The sequence below is a fragment of the Amphiura filiformis genome, chromosome 5, assembly GCF_039555335.1.
Source record: "Amphiura filiformis chromosome 5, Afil_fr2py, whole genome shotgun sequence".
Classification (NCBI taxonomy): Eukaryota; Metazoa; Echinodermata; class Ophiuroidea; order Amphilepidida; family Amphiuridae; genus Amphiura; species Amphiura filiformis.
The window spans coordinates 57,641,685-57,661,630 of NC_092632.1; the positions used below are offsets into that span (position 1 = coordinate 57,641,685).

A 19,946-nucleotide genomic window follows, 5' to 3' on the forward strand; every position below is an offset into this window, starting at 1 on the left:
AGAGACCCCCTATATCGCCCGGTAGTCTCATGTCAATGAAAAAATATAACGGACATGATGGAAAGACACCCTATGTCGCCCGGTAGTCACATATATATATGGCCCGGTAGTCTCATGTTAACATGGTTAATGAAAAAAATATCACGGATATGATAGAAAGACCCCATAGCCCGGTAGTCTCATGTCAATGAAAAAAATATAACGGACATGATGGAAAGACCCCCTATGACATGTCGCCCGGTAGTCTCATGTTAATAGAAAGACCCCCTATATAACCCGGTAGTCTCATGTTAATGAAAAAAATATCACGGACATGATAGAAAGACCCCCTATATGGCCCGGTACCCTCATGTTAAAATGGTTAATGAAAAAATATCACGGACGTGATAGAAAGACCCCCTATAATCGCCCGGTAGTCTCATGTCAATGAAAACAATATCACGGACATGATAGAAAGACCCCCTATATGGCCCGGTACCCTAATGTTAAAATGGTTAATGAAAAAAATATCACGGACGTGATAGAAAGACCCCCTATAATCGTCCGGTAGTCTCATGTCAATGAAAACAATATCACGGACATGATAGAAAGACCCCCGATATCGCCCGGTAGTCTCATGTCAATGAAAAAAATATAACGGACATGATGGAAAGACACCCTATATCGCCCGGTAGTCTCATGTTAATGAAAAAATATCACGGACATGATAGAAAGACCTCCCCCTACATGGCCCGGTAGTCTCATGTTAACATGGTTAATGAAAAAAATATCACGGACATGATAGAAAGGCCCCTATATCGTCCGGTAGTCTCACGTCAATGAAAAAAATATCACAGACATGAAAGAAAGACCCCGATTTTGCCGGGAGTCTCATGTTAATGAAAAAATATCACGGACATGATGGAAAGACCCCCTATATCACCCGGTAGTCTCTTGTTAATGAAAATAAGAGGTCCAAATCTCTCATGTCGTGTGTAGTGAGTCAATCTATGCACACAAATATATCACGGACATGATAGAAAGACCCTCTATATCGCCAGGTAAAATCACGGACATGATAGAAAGACCCCGATATCGCCCGGTAGTCTCATGTTAATGAAAAAAATATCACGGACATTATTGAAAGACCTCATTTATTATGTTTGCCCCCGCTTGCCCCCGCTTGCCCCACCAAATGAAAATGTCTAGTTACGCCACTGTACCGGTCGATATAGGGGGCTCTCTATCATGTCCGTGAGTATTTTTTTAAATTAACATGAGACTACCGGGCGATATAGGGGGTCTTCTATCATGTCCGTGAGTAAATTTTTTCATTAACATGAAACTACCGGTCGATATATGGGGGGCTTTATCATGTCCGTGATATTGTTTTCATTAACATGAGACTACCGGTCGACATAGGGGGTCTTCCTATCATATCCGTGATATTTATTTCATAGACATGAGACTACCGGTCGATATAGGCATTATAGGGGGCTCTCTATCATGTCCGTGAGTATTTTTTTAAAATTAACATGAGACTACCGGTCGATCTTCCTATCATGTCCGTTATATTATTTTCATTCATATGAGACTACCGGTCGATATAGGGGGCTCTCTATCATGCCCGTGAGTATTTGTTTTTTTTACATTAACATGATACTACCGGTCGATATAGGGGATCTTCCTATCATCTGATCATATCCGTGAGTATTTTTTTTACATCAACATGAGATTACCGGGCGATATAGGGGGTCTTCTATCATGTCCATGAGTATATTTTTTTATTAACATGAGACTACCGGGTGATATAGGGGGTCTTCTATCACGTCCGTGAGTATTTTTTTATTAACATGAGACTACCGGGCGATATAGGGGGTCTTCTATCATGTCCGTGAGTATATATTTTCATTGACATGAGACTACCGGTCGATTTTGGGGTCTTCCTATCATATCCGTGCCTAGACATGAGACTACCGGTCGATATAGGGGGTCTTCCTATCATATCCATGATATCCGTGATATTTATTTAATTGACATGAGACTACCGGTCGATATAGGGGGCTCTCTGTCACGTCAGTGAGTATTTTGTTTATTAACATGAGACTACCGGGTGATATAGGGGTCTTCTATCATCTGTGAGTATATTTTTTCATTAACATGAGACTACCGGGAGATATAGGGGATCTTCCTTTCATGTTCGTGATATTTATTTCATTCACATGAGACTACCGGGCGATATAGGGGTATTTCTATCATGTCCGTGAGTATTTTTTTTTCTTCATTAACATGACTGAGACTACCTGTTGATATAGGGGGTATTCCTATCATGTCCGTAATATTTTATTCATTAACATGAGACTACCGGGTGATATTAGGGTCTTTCTATTTATTCATTAATATGAGACTACCGGGCGATGTTCTGGTTGTCCGTAAGTATATTTTTTTCATGATGAGACTACCGGGATGGGGGTCTTTTTAACATGTCCGTGATATATCTTTAAATACAGGTTAGGGGGGGCTTCTACAAACAATATGAAATGTTATCATGAGACATCTGGGTCTTTTTACCCTGCCTAGCATAGATACTGTCTTCCTCTCCAAACGACATCAGACTACTGGAGCTGGACCTCTTATTTTCATTAACATGAGGACCGGGTGATATAGGGGGTCTTCTCTCATGTCCGTAATATTATTTTTGTCATAAACATGAGACTACCGGGCGATATAGGGGGTATTTCTATCATGTCCGTGATATATAGAGGGATTCATTTAGACATGAGACTACCGGAGAGTTTGACATTTTATTATCAATAAAATAAAGGGGTATTTCTTTATATATCTTTAAATATAGTGAGGGGGCTTCTTTATAAACAATATTTATGAAATATTATCATGAGACAGTCGATATCATATTGGTCTTTTTTATTCTGCCTAGCAATGTCTTCTTCACAAACAACCCGAGACTACCAGTGAGTCTGTGAGCTCTTATTAATAGGCCTATTATATAAATATTTGTTTGTTTAATCTTGTGGTAGGTAGGCAGTTTTATAGAATAATGAGTGATTATGATATAACATTCGTAGAAAACTGACCGGGTACTGTTAATAGCAATTCGATTTCAAAGAGGAAAACTAGTTTCATTTATTTTAACTACTTCAATGTGGCAACACCCACATACTGACACGGCCTTGAACGTCTACGCGAAATGCAAGTTACACTACAGTTAGGGACGCACCAATAGATATCAATGGGGGACTGTCGACTGGGTAGGGTTGTTGGGTCGATTTGCATTTTGTTTAGCACATCGGTAAAGCATTATTTTAACACCTCGGTGAAGGAATTTTAGGTTTTTTTTAACACCTTGGTGAAGCAATTTTTTCAACATGAGACTCAATTTTTTGTTTTCATCGTTAAGTTCTCTATTCAGCAATTTGTGTTGGATAATGTTTTTTAATATAGGCCGCCTAAGTCTATATTTTTACCATTTTAACGTTTTATAGGCCTATAGGCCTAGCACCTAAATTCTCACGTGCCGTAAAAAGCATGATCTTTAGGTTAAATGACACAAGTGCAGCCTGATTAGGTCTATTATCTGGACATGCTGGAACAAATTCGCACAAAGCGCGAGAAAATTTGCAAGTTAAGCCAAACTAATCAAATAGGACGTCAATTTTCCTTAATTAAACTGTGATTTTTTTCTACCCTTAGGGCCTATATGAAATCCGGGATGAAATCTTTTCTTTGCTCAGATGGCGAGACAATTTTTTCCCACCATAAAACTATCAACCCCCCCCCTTTATATCTTATGGTGCGTCCCTTAGGCCTATTGGTCTTCTCTTGCATTCGTTGCAGTGATAGAAAAAAATTTGAGCCACAGTTGCAATTTTATTGTTTCCCCAAAATTTTACTACAGCCCTATTGTCACCAAACATGTCAGTTGACCTAAAATTAGTAAGATAATGTCAAGAATATTTCTGGGCCCCTCCCGATCACATTTACTGGGTTTTACCAGGGTTTTGCGTAGCGTAGCCTAGTACTGTATACCACGTGTGATACCTGATATCGATAGGCCTACCATTGCATGGGCACTTCATGCCAACTGCTCATTGTGCAAGCGAGCAGTGAGGGAGAAAAATATCGTGTCAACTCTTCTAATTGTCTCTACCAATTACCTTGTAATATTATGAACTATTATTTTATTTCTAACCAAAATACCCAACCAGAAAAAACCCACTCGGAGACACCCCAGCCATCGCGCGCCATACTGCAACAGGGTTGCCAAAACTTTTCAGCCCAAGTCGCGGGTATTAGCCGTGAAATGTCTCCCAAATAGCCAAAAAATCGCCCAAAATTTTAAAGTCGATTTAGGGGGGTTCTACACCCCCGTTTTATTTTGAAATTTTTGGAAAATGCTGAAATAAATTCTAAAAAACAACAAAAACTGAAAAAAAAAAAAAAAAAAAAAAAATTAAAAGCGGAATAAAAATTTAAAGTCGATTTAAGGGGGTTCTACACCCCCTTTATTTTGAAAGTTTTGGGAAAAGCTGAAATAAATTATAAAAAACTAATAAAAAATGAAAAAAGTTTTTAAAAAAATAAAAAATAAAAGACGGCTGGGGGAGGGGGTCTACACCCCTTTCTTTCTATTTTTTTAATGCTGAAATAAATTATAAAAAACTAACAAAAACTGATTTTTTGTTATAGGCCTAGGCCTACTGTATTAAGCTGAGACGAATATAATCGTCTCAGGTATTGAGGAAAATTTATTTGTGAATTTTTGTGGAAATATTGAAATAAATTACAAAAAACTAACAAAATTGAAAAAAAAATGTTTAAACTGCAAATTGAAATAATGAAAAACTAACAAACATTTTCAAAAATGTAAGAAAAAAATAAATTGCAAGGAAAATAAAATGTTGACTTTTGACGGGGTTCTGCACTATCTTTTTAATTTTGGGGAAATGCTGAAACAAATTTATATAAACAAACGAACAAAAATTATTTTTAAAAAATGCCAGGAAAACGAACACATTTATTAATAGACATGCCATTCATTGCAATATGGGGGGGTTTGGGCCTATAAAATTTCCTTCAGCTGAGTGATAACAACATGTGCATGTACTTTTTTTAATCAAATTCAAAACGGCCGGTACTTTTGATCATCATGCCGTTTCAAAAGAAAATGTGCGGTACTAGGTGATGTTTACACATTTTTATTTCAAAAGAACCGCCAACGGAAAATAAACCTTATGTTGAAGTAGAAACTTGGCACCCCGCTGACACTAAGAAGCAACTTCTTAGTGCTTCTTAGTCGTCTTAAACCACTTGTGAGTATTTAGATGGGAATATTCTAAGGATAATCCTCCAGCTCAAGTGGTCTTTAGCAACAACATGTGATGCGATTAACCAGCCGCCTCCCTGGTGCGTGCCATTGTGCCATTGTTATGGAACTGACCACTGAGTGTTTTGTAACTAGTTGCTTATTGAATTAGTTGTTTGGTGCTTTTGTTGAATGACCATTGAAAGAATTGGCAATCATGACTATCAAAAAATATGTTTTGAAGTCGGCTTTGTCACAAATCGCCCACATTTAATACATTTCGCGGGTGAGATTTTCAAAGTAGCCCAAATGTCGCGAAATCGCGGGAGCACTTTCTTTGTCGCGGGACGGAAGTTGAAAATCGCCCAATTGGGCGCCGAAATCGCGGGTTTGGCAACCCTGTACTGCAATGCCTGGTCGGAGTGGTTTAATATGCCACTGGCTGTCCCGAAAGTGGCCCTGATATTACTCATTAATATTCATATTAACATAATGACGTACAGCATGAGACTACCGGTATATAGCAGTGTCGGTGTATTGTGTCATCAAAATAATATTTTGGTATCAGAAGAAAGCCGACATTTTGTTCATTACCCCGGTGAATATGTTTCGTTTGTATGGTGATGTGAACAAACACGTGATGAATTGTGCTGAAAAGTATAAAATTGCTACACACGTTTTTGCTTCTCGTATCAAAACCGATGGAGCAATACAACTCAAGATTTAGAAACATTGTTTAATGTAAGATAGACAACAGAACATAAAATATCTTACCACTTTAAAGTGATCTACGGATAAACAAAAATGCAACCCAGGACCTTTTATTTATATTACAACGAGAGTTTCGTAACCACTGGATAAGCACTAGTCAAGTAGAGCCAAGTTACTCCACAGATTTGCACTTAATGATACGAGCGTGTTGTTTTGCTACCTTCATGGGACAGGATCTACAAGGGGTTTGCCGAATAATGAATACTGAAACTTGTAAGGCGATCCAACGTGACTTGTTGGCGAGTCAAGTTCATATTGACATTATGATTTAAAATCTTTTTTCTTATTTTATTTGCCAGAATTCATGCACATTACACCTTTCGCAGAGTAATTCGGTGGTGTGCTACCGTATGAGCCTCCCGGATGAGGCTGCTAGTACATATAAATGTACGTACCTGGTGACATTTTAAAGAAGTTCCTGTCAAATGTGTACGGATCTTGAGTGAGATAACATCCCCTCAGGTTGTACATCTTGCCTGGAAGCTTTTCTCCCGGAGAGAGGAAGTAAGAGGCATCAAAGCGGCTCTCGGGATGAGGTGACGAGCAATCACGGCCTTCTTCCAATACCTGCCAGAATTTCTCTACAGTATCTACACCTCCTGCAAAACGACAGCCAATGCCCACAATGGCAATGCTTTTCGTTGGTGTCTGTGTCTCCATTTTGATTTTGTAGATACGGTAGCACACTATCGAGGTATGACTCTGTAATTTGAAATGCAAATAATTGGAAAAGGATATTAGTATAAAAATATAGGTCGTACATCTCTTTAAGGGAACAAACTAGAAGTTCGATGACGTTATAAAAATATAGGTCGTACATCTCTTTAAGGGAACAAACTAGAAGTTCGATGACGTCTAAGTTATAAACGAACGTTCGGGGAGGCAGGGGTGACGCTAGAGGGGATATGGGGGGTGTGACAAGCCCTAGCCAATTTGTCGGCAAAATTGACTGATTGTCGTCAAAAGCATGTGACTGTCGGCAAATGGAGCGAAAGCTATGTGTGAATGGCGGCAAAATGCAAGAGTCATCTATAATATTAATGTATTACGAAATTGTGCTGTTGTTACGTAATATAGCTATTTTAGGGTTTTAGGGCACAAGCGCCTATAATCCTTTTTTTTTTTTTTTTTTTGTTCTTCACTTTTTCAAACCACCGAAAAAAATATGGGTCAACCTTTTCGGGCTGTTGAGGAAGGGGCGGCAAAATTGATTTCCGTCGGCAAAACATGCTGTACATCCCCGAATCATATCGACGCCCCTGGGGGAGGGTAAAAAGTCCGACTACGTTTCTGAACCAACTTGTTAAAATATTGGTCAAAGTTGGTCTTCTTTTAAAGATTTAATATATTATTTTGTCAATAAGCCACCTAAGATATGGCAAACTAATATTTTTAAATGTTCTTGCAAGTGGAGTAATCTGAGACCAATTTTATCAAAATCGGAGAGTTTTTCAATTTTTGTCCCCTGTGGAATTCAAATTTTGACATTTGACCTTTTCCCTATAACTCAAGAACTGTAGGCCTACAAGAACTCAAGAACTGTAGGCCTATAGTTTGATGGGTCAAACTATACTTTTCTGAATCTTTATGACGAGAGAAATACATTGGTATTGTTTATAATTATTAAAATTTGAAAAATTATGAGAACAAAGTACAAAATATGGTTCAAGCATGCATTTAGACATTAATAATAATTAATTAATAATTAGGATGAGTAGGTAACTGTTGCATGATTGAACCACATTTTATTCTTTGTTCTCAAAATTACAAAACATGACTTAGGAAATTGCGTAGCAGGCTGACGAAATGATAATGAGACCAATTACAGTTAGAAATAATTAGGGTGATTACATAATTGATACATGCTTGAACCATATTTTGTACTTTGTTCTCAAAATTTAAAAAAAAACTTGAATCAATGAGTTTTAAAATATTAAATTTGGGACAGTAAATAACATAGTAGCATGGTTTCAGATGAATTTTGTACCCAGCGAAATATATCATGGAACAATTATTGTAGAACTCAAGTACTTTCATTTTGCATGTAAACATGGTAAACCGATAAGTATAGTCTGATGGAGCACCTTCTTAGTCTTCTTTATCAGTCGTTTATTAAACTTTCTTAAACTTGTTGATCACAACTACCGCGTGACTGTAATACAATTTGACCGGATCATGTTGAGGTTTTCAAATTTAATTCCACCGCCATCTTGGATATTAACCGTTAGCCCATCGGAAAAATTGGCCCTTAAGTTATTTTGTATATTCGTTCGCCTCATAATGAATACATTCTTGAATAAAAACTAAAAAGAACATTCAATTCCCTCGGATTTACGTATGGTCTCACACTATGTTCCCTTCTTTTCAAAAATTTTGTACGATTGATTAATCATGAAAAGTGCTGTTTGTTTACTTCATCATGTGTAACCATTCATTTCTCAAAACATGATCAATTATATACCTTGTATCCAGAGGATGATTTAAGGAAGCCCCATCATGCACTGCAAACGTGTTATCACCAGAGTTTCAACTGCCACTTTACTTTTCAAATCCCATTGAATTCTGTGCAAAAGATGTTGTTTAAGAATTGTGCGTGTGTCATTATTACTTGGTCGATTTCAGATCTAAAGTGATGTATGAAGGATAATTCACACCTTCTGTAGGTAACATAAAATGTAAAATCGACTAGCATTGTGAATGCCTTTTTATTGTAAATATATCAGTCCAAATTCAAATTTAACCATGCCCGTCAATGCAATGTACGAGCAGTGGTGTCATGTTCACTCACACAGCTGTGCTAACCGCAAGTCAACACAGTGGCGTGGTGGGAAGTCCTCTGCCTTATATCCGTAGCATTTGTACAGAAAGGAAATTCCCCACGACTATGGAAGCTTCTGGATGTTGCCGCGATCTGTGTGCGTAAAGTTATAACAATACATTTTTAGGACAATGGGTGAGCTAAACTGTTATTTTACTAGAACTATGGGGCTCACAGGTATAAAAAGCATCATACTCAAGTGCTGCCACAAACTTTGTTACTCCAAAAAAAAGAGGTCACGTGAAACCTACATAAAAATTATATCATTTCTGGATACAGAATAAGAAATGTTGAAGTTGATACATTTTTATTTTATTGAATACGAGGTAATTGAAATGAATCCAAGTTTCAAAAAGGGAGCAGAGGTGGGGGCTTTTTAACATATTTGATTTTTTTCTGTTTGGAAATTTTTTGGGGTGAATCAGTAAAATATAAGTGCTCGCAGGAGTTGCCGGAAAAATCACCATCTGCTTTGCACTGGTGATAGACGTGATAGAAGTATAAGAGTTTGAAAGAGCAATAAGTTGCCGATTGCAGTCGAAAGTGTTTATTGGCCATCTATACAGAAAGGGTGGGAGAAATCAATAAATGATATATGATTTTTGTACTTTAATTAACATTAGTTTTTGGAGAGTGCGTACTTTGATTTGGACAATCTTTTGTGTGCTTTCTCAGCTATCAAAAGATTACCCAAATCAAAGTACGCACTCTCCTTTTGTTCCCGTCATACTTCAAAAAGGCTTATTGGGTTCGATCTTCCCGAGTGTTACTTTTTATCGAGTTTCGAGTTTCGAGTATCGAGTTTCGAGTTTCGAGTTACAATTTTCGAGTTTCGAGTTCGAGTTTCGAGTTTCAAGTTCGAGTTTCGAGTTCGAGTTTCGAGTTTCAAGTTCGAGTTTCGAGTTCGAGTTTCGAGTTTCAAGTTCGAGTTTCGAGTTCGAGTTTCGAGTTCGAGTTTCGAGTTTCGAGTTCGAGTTTCGAGTTCGAGTTTCAAGTTCGAGTTTCGAGTTCGAGTTTCGAGTTCGAGTTTCGAGTTCGAGTTTCGAGTTCGAGTTTCGAGTTCGAGTTTCGAGTTGCAACCTCAGTATCAACATTGGATCATAAATATTATCATTATCATCATTCTCATTATCATCATTCTCATTACAAGAAACAAACCTTCTTTTCTAAGCCTTATTGCTTCATAATAACGTTAATGTTTCATAATAATGGTTCATAAAAAGTACGTCTTATGATAGCTTGATTGTTATAATACAATTTTATTTACTGTGTTTATTTGCATTTCAATGTGCCCAGTCCCGCTTTTGTGACGTTCTTTCTTCCTTTCTTGCTTCTTTTCTCTTTGTTTCATTCTTTCGCCCCTCCTTTTCTTTCTTTCTTTCTTTCTTTCTTTCTTTCTTTCTTTCTTTCTTTCTTTCTTTCTTTCTTTCTTTCTTTCTTTCTTTCTTTCTTTCGGGAACACAGGCTGAAAGAAGCTCATAATTAGGGGCACGGCCCTGAGAGCACTTGAAAACATAAAGCAGAAGTTTAAAAAGAATAATTCGGTTCTGGATTGGAAACCAATGCAATTGAATGAGAAGATTGGAGGTATCAGTTGAGCGAGGGACAGAGAATATCAAACGCACCTTGAGTGATACCATAGAAGATTGCATTACCATAAGATGTAGCAAGGCGAGATGTTAATAAATAAACATTTGTACATAAATTAACACGGAATAAAGCTAAATTAACTTTGAAATATGATTTTCTCAAAATCAATTGATTTTACAAATGATCTACCACAAACGAAAAAATGTCGAATGATACCAACCTCTTTCGTCACGCCTAATAATGAAACTGCTGTTGAAATATTAATTTAACCATTTTACACTCAAACGGTACTCATCGTAGGCCTACGCATGGTTATAAATAAAAATATGTAGGTCTAGGCCTAGGTATAATCATTTTCAAATAAACGCAATCTACAGCTGCTATAATAAGTTCTGAAGAAAGTTTTTATATTTTTTGCTTACGTTACTTGAATTCAATGTTGTTTATTACTAATTACCCACAAATTTATTTTAACATACTTCAAGTATATTCAAATAATCCTTTCGTAGCAAAAGCATACGTGTAACATCTACACAAACAGGCCTGTAGGCCCGGGCTGTAGGCAGGATTTTGGATATTTTGAACAGCTAAAATTAGCACGAAAAGCAGTCCTTTGTGAAATCTTCTTTTTACTTGGGAACTTCTTTGATATTTTACCCCCCCTCCATCACCCCTTTTTGGTGGATTTTCGCCCAGTATAAAATTAAAGATAGTTTGTTGAGTACAAATTTCACTGTGCATGTGTTTGAATATAGTTGGGGTTTTTGACAATTTTACCCATACATATTTTGACAACTAACCATGCAATGCACAGTGTAAATTGAATCTGTCATCACTGCTCAGCAGGTAGGCCTTATTCTAATTATTTTGAACATGGAGTTTTAACTCGAAATTTGAACAAACTGAATATCGAGTTTAAACTCGAAATTTGAACAAATTGAATATCGAGTTTCGAGTTCGAGTTTCGAGTTCGAGTTTCGAGTTCGAGTTTCGAGTTCGAGTTTCGAGTTCGAGTTTCGAGTATCGAGTTCGAGTTTCATACAAAAATATACAAAAATACAAATATCAACTTTAGATGATAAACAACTTTATCATCTAAATCAACTTTAAATTAACGGGTGTGTGCCTACCGGCGTCGAGAAGTAGGGATCTATCGGTATTAAATTATGTTTTTAAAAAAGGGGATTATATTGGGTACAACAAAAGAATAAAAAATACATTCATACATAAAGATATTTATAAAGCGTTTTTAATATTTATCAAAGCGCTGAACAACGAGAGAAAAGATGTGAAAAAGAAACACAGAAGAAGCTAACTGAAAAGGTGAGTTTTCAGTTTCTTTCTGAAAACTGGCATTGATGGCGACTCACTAATGGCTTTAGGGAGTTTATTCCATTCCCTCGGGCCAGAGACAGAGAAGGTATACCAGCTGCTCTACGTGCCCTAGGCTGACTAAGCAAAGTCTTATCGGCAGAAGATCTCAATCCTTCTCTTCCGGGAGCACAGGCTGAAAGAAGCTCACAATTCAGCCTTTTGTCCAACCCTGTCACACTTTCACGACAGGCGATTAGGTACCTAACAAGCGTTACGAAGCGTGCCTGTTCACACCTAACGAAATGCTTACTAGCGTTGCGTTGGTACTTAGGCTATTTCGTCTTACTTAATAAAAAGAAACGAAACATGTTAGATTTAAAATTCTACCGAGGTGCGACCGGGGTTCGAACCAACAGTCAGACGCTCTATCACTACGCTACGAGTTGTCCTGCCAGAAAGCCGTCTATTTATCATATACTTATTGTTTACGGAATAAAGCGCATATATATACGATATACTATTATTAATATATTACCAATGAATACGTATATAATCTACGATCAATAATGAACCCTAACCCTAAACCCTAACCCTAACCCTAAACCCTAAACCTAACCCTAAACCCTAACCCTAACCCTAACCCTAACCTAACTAACCTAACCTAAACCCTAACCCTAACCCTAACCCTAACCCTAACCCTAAACCCTAACCCTAAATGTGCTGTGCTGCGCTGTGCATGTTTCATTAGGCAAATAGGTACCTAATGGACCTAACCCTAAACCCTAACCCTAACCCCTAACCCTAAACCCTAACCCTAACCCTAACCCTAAACCATAACCCTAACCCTAACCCCTAACCCTAAACCCTAACCCTAAATGTGCTGTGCTGCGCTGTGCATGTTTCATTAGGCAAACAGGTACCTAATGGACGCTACGAAGCGAATCCCAAAACACCTTTTTGATCGCTACAGAAGCGTGCTAAAGTGTGACAACAGGGTGCACAATTAGGGGCACGGCCCTGACCCGGGGGACTCCAACTTTGGAGGTGACGCGTATGTAGGGCTGTTAAGACCCCCTTTTCAGCGTCGCTGTCACCCAAAGACCCCATATTTTTTACGATTACATGCTCTGTCACCCGAATACCTCCTATTTTTCCATTTGATCTGTCACCCAAAGACTCTTACTACAGTTCAACTTTCATTTATCACTGATTTTGTTACTTATTTTGAAAAAACAAAGAAATTTGAAGCCATTTAGAACTAGAAATTCAATTTTCGAGGTTTCTGTTGCGCTGTTTCGGCTCTCACCCAAAGATACCATTTAAAAAAAAGGTCATGTTCTCACCCAATGACCCCCATATTTTTACATTTTGCTCTCACCGAATGCCCCTTAGTGCGAAAGTGCCAGCCCTACACCTATATCCATTTCAAATTGAAGTGCCCCCCCGGATTCTTTTCTTTTCTATTATTAACTTATGCCCCTCTGGAATTACACCACATTTCGCCATACTGCATTTTAGAAACGCTTGCTGTTAGAATAAGAAAATTTTTAATTGTAATTATTGCACATGTCACGGCAACCCTGTGACCTTTCCGGAAAAAGCCGAGTGGCAGGTTTTTCAAATAAATATTTTCTGTGTAAAAACTGTACCATCAGATGTAATGTAATGTAATATATGAATATTAATTGTACATCTATCATAACAATTTTTGATAACAACTTGCGTCACAATTGATCTAGTATAGAAGGTAGAGAATTTATTTCAATCTTATATACGCCATATTTTTTTGGAATTAAGTGAAAATTAATTCTGTAAAAACTGTAATTTTTTTTTGTAGTTTTCACATTAGACTTAACAAAAGATTACCGTTTTGTTGTTATGATAATCTAATCTTTTGATTTCGTAAATAAAATTAGGGGTCTAATGTGGATTTAGGATGCAAACTGGAACAATCCAATGCCTTGTCAAAAGCATTTGCTTCAAAATGGAGTTCGGATGCACTTCGTAATACAACTTCCGCTATTTGCGGGAAACCACATGCACAGCAGAGCACGTGGCCGCCATATCAAAATCGTATTGTGTATGTAGGCCTATTCATAGCACCCTCGTATTAATTGTCTCTATGCGCTTGAGAATTTAACAATATAAATAATGGTAGCTTTATTATAATCATGGAAGAATCTCTTTCTTTCATGTTATAATACACATTAATGTTTTAAAAGGGCATTTCGTGATCCACAGCATCATTCCCCACTTTTCTCAAAAAAAGTTGAGATTTTTTATATCACTGGAAACCTCTTGCTACATAATGTTTATGTACAAAATATTTCTTGCAGAATAATTCGTTTAGCAAAGATATCGTGAAATTTGAATTTCGTTCTGGTGCACCAGAACGAAATTACAACACATTGTCTATGGAGCAGTACAATATACATAATCATGCATAACTCGCAAACGCACGATCGGAAGCAACTGAAATTTTGGGAATAAGCTTTTTTCGTGGATATCTACTGAAATATGTCATAAAAAGATGATGTTAGGATCACGAAATACTCCTTTAAGCAGATAAAATTCCAATATTATATATGTTTCAATTTTCACGATGACACTATCAAGTCCTTCGTGGTCGAGTGGTAGTAGGTGGGGCGTCTATGGATCATAATTCCACCATAATCCATCGATTGATTGATTATTTTGCCTAATTCCACCATAATCCATCGATTTATCGATTATTTTGCCTATGTCCAGCATAATTCCAGCACAATCCATTGATTTATTGATTAATTAACCTTTGACCTGTAATTGGCATAATTAGCATAGGGGCATGGGCCACTTGGTATAATGGACATGTCTAAACATGCTTATTTATTTAGTTAGTTATTTGGGATTTCCCATTATGACTCATGTATGGGTATTAAATTGTTACATAATCGTGGTACTGGAGTGTTATACGTTTTTGCAAGGAACTACATGTGTACATAGTACAAGGATGTTAACACGCCCCAACATGCCCTCAGGTTTTGGAAAAACCGATCGAGTTATCCCGTGACGTCACAATAGTTCAATAGGCTCTATTGACCAGTCCAGCTTGTTTACAAACAGGTCAAAATGTAGCATAATCGTCCATAATCATGCATTCTAAAATGTGCCTTTGTAATATGATATTATTTCAAAAGTTATTTATGTAGGTTTGTTTTAACTTTGTATTTATGATAACCGGTGTAAAATTATCATAACTTCTTCCTATATCTCCATGACTGGCAATAATGATACAAGAAAAGCACGCTAAAATTTTTAACGAAATTATTATTTTATTAACAACGTTCTTTTATCATGTTTATATACGATATTATACATACAAGGTACAGTATTAGCAGTACTAATATATTATCATACGTATTTACTACGAAGCTTAGAATACAGTAGAGTACAAGTATGATTTAAAAACTTTAATGAAGTTGGAATTCTTTTCAATAGTTTGTAATTCTTTATAAAAATGAAAACAAAACATTGTGTTTCATCGTGGAATGCGTCGTTTACATTGTGGAAGGCGTCATTGAATGCGGCGAGTGCGTCGCGGAATGCGTCATGGAATGCGTTGAATGCGTCGTTGAATGCGTCATGGAATGCGTTGAATGCGTCGTGGAATGCGTCGAGTGCGTAGTGGAATGCGTCGAATGCGTCGTGGAATGCGTCGAATGCGTCGTTGAATGCGTCAAGTGCGGCATGGAATGCGTCGAATGCGTCGTTGAATGCGTCGAGTGCGTCGTGGAATGCGTCATGGAATGCGTTGAATGCGTCGTGGAATGCGTCGAGTGCGTAGTGGAATGCGTTGAATGCGTCGTGGAATGCGTCGAGTGCGTCGTGGAATGCGTCGTGGAATGCGTCGAATGCGTCGTTGAATGCGTCGTGGAATATCATGTTGTAAAAAAATGTACACAAACGGTGACGCTATAGACAACATTATATAATACAACTGGTTTTACCTGTTTCTCATCATTTGGACATAAACCACGAAAGAGTCAACATGAATCTATTCAAACCCCACGCTTGTCTCCTGTGTGATAAATCATTCGGGCGAAAGTATGACCTAAGGAGGCACGAACAAATTGTACACGCTGAAGAGGAATCTGAAAAAGACGAAGATGAAGATTCCAAGGTGGACGATTCTGAATCTGAACATTCTGACCATGATGATTCAGAAGAGGAAGTAGAAGATGAAACATCAGAAATGTCAGACACAGAGGTCTCTACTAGTACTAGTGATGAGTTGGAAGACAATGCTGCATACCAAGAATGGTATGAACAAGCCAAAGAAGCAACTCAAGAGCTGTGGACTGAAAAATATGAAAAGTACATAAACGAAGGTATGAATGAAGACCTGGCTAAAGAAAAGGCCAATTTCAAGACCTTATGGGCCGTTAAACGTATCTTTTTCGACCACTACACAACATTTTTGTTACGTAACATACATCTGAAAGATGATGACACACATCACGATATCACGGCTGACATTGAAGAGAAGACAGATAAAGGGATGAACATACACAAAGCAATCAAAAGAGTTTTGGCTAAATATCAAGCCAAATTTGACGGACTCTTCCAACAAGAGGAAAATGAGGAGATGGAACATGAAGACAGTGAATGATTTAGAGCATCCAACGACGCATTCCATGCCGCACCGACGCATTCCACGACGCATTCGACGCATTCCACGACGCATTCAACGCATTCCACTACGCACTCGACGCATTCCACGACGCATTCAACGCATTCCATGACGCATTCCACGACGCACTCGACGCATTCAACGACGCATTCGACGCATTCCATGCCGCACTTGACGCATTCAACGACGCATTCGACGCATTCCACGACGCATTCGACGCATTCCACTACGCACTCGACGCATTCCACGACGCATTCAACGCATTCCATGACGCATTCCACGACGCATTCAACGCATTCCATGACGCATTCCGCGACGCACTCGCCGCATTCAATGACGCCTTCCACAATGTAAACGACGCATTCCACGATGAAACACAATGTTTTGTTTTCATTTTTATAAAGAATTACAAACTATTGAAAAGAATTCCAACTTCATTAAAGTTTTTAAATCATACTTGTACTCTACTGTATTCTAAGCTTCGTAGTAAATACGTATGATAATATATTAGTACTGCTAATACTGTACCTTGTATGTATAATATCGTATATAAACATGATAAAAGAACGTTGTTAATAAAATAATAATTTCGTTAAAAATTTTAGCGTGCTTTTCTTGTATCATTATTGCCAGTCATGGAGATATAGGAAGAAGTTATGATAATTTTACACCGGTTATCATAAATACAAAGTTAAAACAAACCTACATAAATAACTTTTGAAATAATATCATATTACAAAGGCACATTTTAGAATGCATGATTATGGACGATTATGCTACATTTTGACCTGTTTGTAAACAAGCTGGACTGGTCAATAGAGCCTATTGAACTATTGTGACGTCACGGGATAACTCGATCGGTTTTTCCAAAACCTGAGGGCATGTTGGGGCGTGTTAACATCCTTGTACTATGTACACATGTAGTTCCTTGCAAAAACGTATAACACTCCAGTACCACGATTATGTAACAATTTAATACCCATACATGAGTCATAATGGGAAATCCCAAATAACTAACTAAATAAATAAGCATGTTTAGACATGTCCATTATACCAAGTGGCCCATGCCCCTATGCTAATTATGCCAATTACAGGTCAAAGGTTAATTAATCAATAAATCAATGGATTGTGCTGGAATTATGCTGGACATAGGCAAAATAATCGATAAATCGATGGATTATGGTGGAATTAGGCAAAATAATCAATCAATCGATGGATTATGGTGGAATTATGATCCATAGACGCCCCACCTACTAGTGGTCTAAGGCGCTGGTCATACGGTATACGTGATAGCGGCGCAGGGCAGCGTGGGTTCGAGCCCCGCCTCTGCCTAATTAAATTTCCTTCTTTTTTTAAATTTCATATTATGTTAGGGAAATGTGGCTGGGAGAATGTATGTATGGCGAAGAGTGGTGTGCTCTGGTATCATTCGAATCAAGCCTTGAAAAATCCACTGTGTAACCTGAAGTCGTTATTTGGACGAATATGAAAGTGTTATGTTAGACTGATGCTCCATAGGAAAATCACAGCGCGTCCACATAATGCAACGAATAAGTTCGAGTTCGAGTTTCGAGTTCGAGTTTCGAGTTGCAATCTTAACAACATTGGATCATAATAATTTATCATTATTATCATTCTCATTATGACATTATCATTACAAGAAACAACCCTTCTTTTCTAAGTCTTACTCTCTTATATCATTTTAATGTTTCATAATAATGGTTTTATAAAATGTACGTCTTATGATAGTTTTTAATTTCTTTCTGAGCACATAAATGAAGAAAGAAAGAAACTTGAAGAAAGTAAAAGAAAGGCAGAAAGAAAGAAAGAAAGAAGGAACAAAAATTATCAAAGAAAGAAAGGAAAAGAATGAGAGAATTAAATGAAAAAAGAAAGAAATAAGGAGAGAAGGCAAGAAAGAATCATCAGAGAAAGGAAGAGAGAAAGAAATCATAGATCATGACATTGTGAAAAAACGAATGAAAATGAAAGAAAGAAAGAAAGAATGAACAAGAAAATAAGAAAGAATTAAACGAAGTACGAAAGAAAGAAATTAAAAGAATGAATTATCAAGGAAAATTAAAGAAAGGAAAGAAAAAGTGAAAGCTATAAAGAAGGAAGAAAGGTGGACAGAAAGAAAGGTGGAAAGAAAGGTTGAAAGAAAGGTGGAAAGAAAGAAAGGTGGAAAGAAAGAAAGAAAGAAAGGTGGAAAGAAAGAAAGAAAGAAAGAAAGAAAGAAAGAAAGAAGTGAAAGAAAGAAAGAAAGAAAGACAAAGAAAGAATATAATAAAGAAAGAAAGAATCTTGAAGAAAGTAAAGGAAAGAAAGAAAGGAGAAAAGAATGAAAAATTAAAAAAGTCGCCCAATTGGGCGGGAAATGTGTAAAACCTGAAAGTCTAATTCACAAGCTTTAATTTAATAGCGCTCTTTTGGTTTCTGATAAAGATCCGTTGAAAATTGGGCAGCAGCTTAGCAAAAATCTCGAAAGCTGTAACAAATGGCTCATAGATAATGAACTTCCTCTCCACATGGGTAAAACAGAACTCATTCTTTTTGGAACAAAACGTAAATTGAAGAATTGACAAAATTATACCATTGAGTGTGAAGGGCAAATAATTCATGCTACTCCCTCAGTCAAATACTTAGGCCTTACTATTGACCAGTGCTTGAATGGTGACGAAATGGGTCCACCATGGGGCGATTTAAATGTGTACAAATCTTATAACGCTAAAAGTCAACTAAGTGGTAAACAAACAAACATAAAAAATATGGGCAAAAATAAGAGTCACATAAATGAGGTTGAAATAGTGTATAGGGAATTCCATAGACATTTACTAAATGTTGACTGTACACACCAAATTTCATGCCCATAAGACAATATTAGTAGTTTGACCACAGATGACCCCATGGTGACCTCTGATGACCCTGAAATGACCTTCCAAAAATTTGGCTCTAAATGTTGACTGTATATCAAGTTTCATGCCTATACGACCAATTTTATTAATTTGACCTTAGATGACCCTGGATGACCCCAAAATGACCTCTCAAAAATTTGGCTCTAAATGTTTGAAGCCCATACGACCAAATTTAGTAATTTGACCTTAAATGACCTTTGATCTCAGTATATGACCCTGAACCCCACCAAAAAAAAGTAGCCAGAGTTTTTGACCATGACCCACCTATCCTGAAAATATGAAGTCAATCGGCCCATCCATGCCCGAGATACAGCATCCGGACGGAAGGACGGAAGGAAGCACGGACATTGCAAAAACAGTATGCCTCGCGGTGGAGGCATAAAAATGAAATTTGTCATCTAAGATTCACGTGACCACAAACAAATCTTGCAACAAAAGAAAGAAAATGCTCTTTACAATAAACTCTATAACATCCACGATATAGTCATCAAAACCCCCCAAAAATGCACGATAAAGCTCAACATGTATACATAACACACTCGTAGATATGTACAACTCCAAATATAT

At 37.3% G+C, this 19,946-nt stretch overlaps 1 protein-coding gene across 1 annotated transcript in view; it reads right to left on the minus strand.

The window, feature by feature from the left end:
* Positions 1-19,946, minus strand: part of LOC140153425 (mycocerosic acid synthase-like polyketide synthase) — a 65,222-nt gene that overhangs the window by 31,274 nt on the left and 14,002 nt on the right. The window contains exon 2 of the mRNA XM_072176179.1: positions 6,469-6,775. Coding sequence (XP_072032280.1) covers positions 6,469-6,733 — 265 coding nt within the window. The 5' untranslated portion in view covers positions 6,734-6,775. The remainder of the gene's footprint in view (positions 1-6,468; positions 6,776-19,946) is intronic.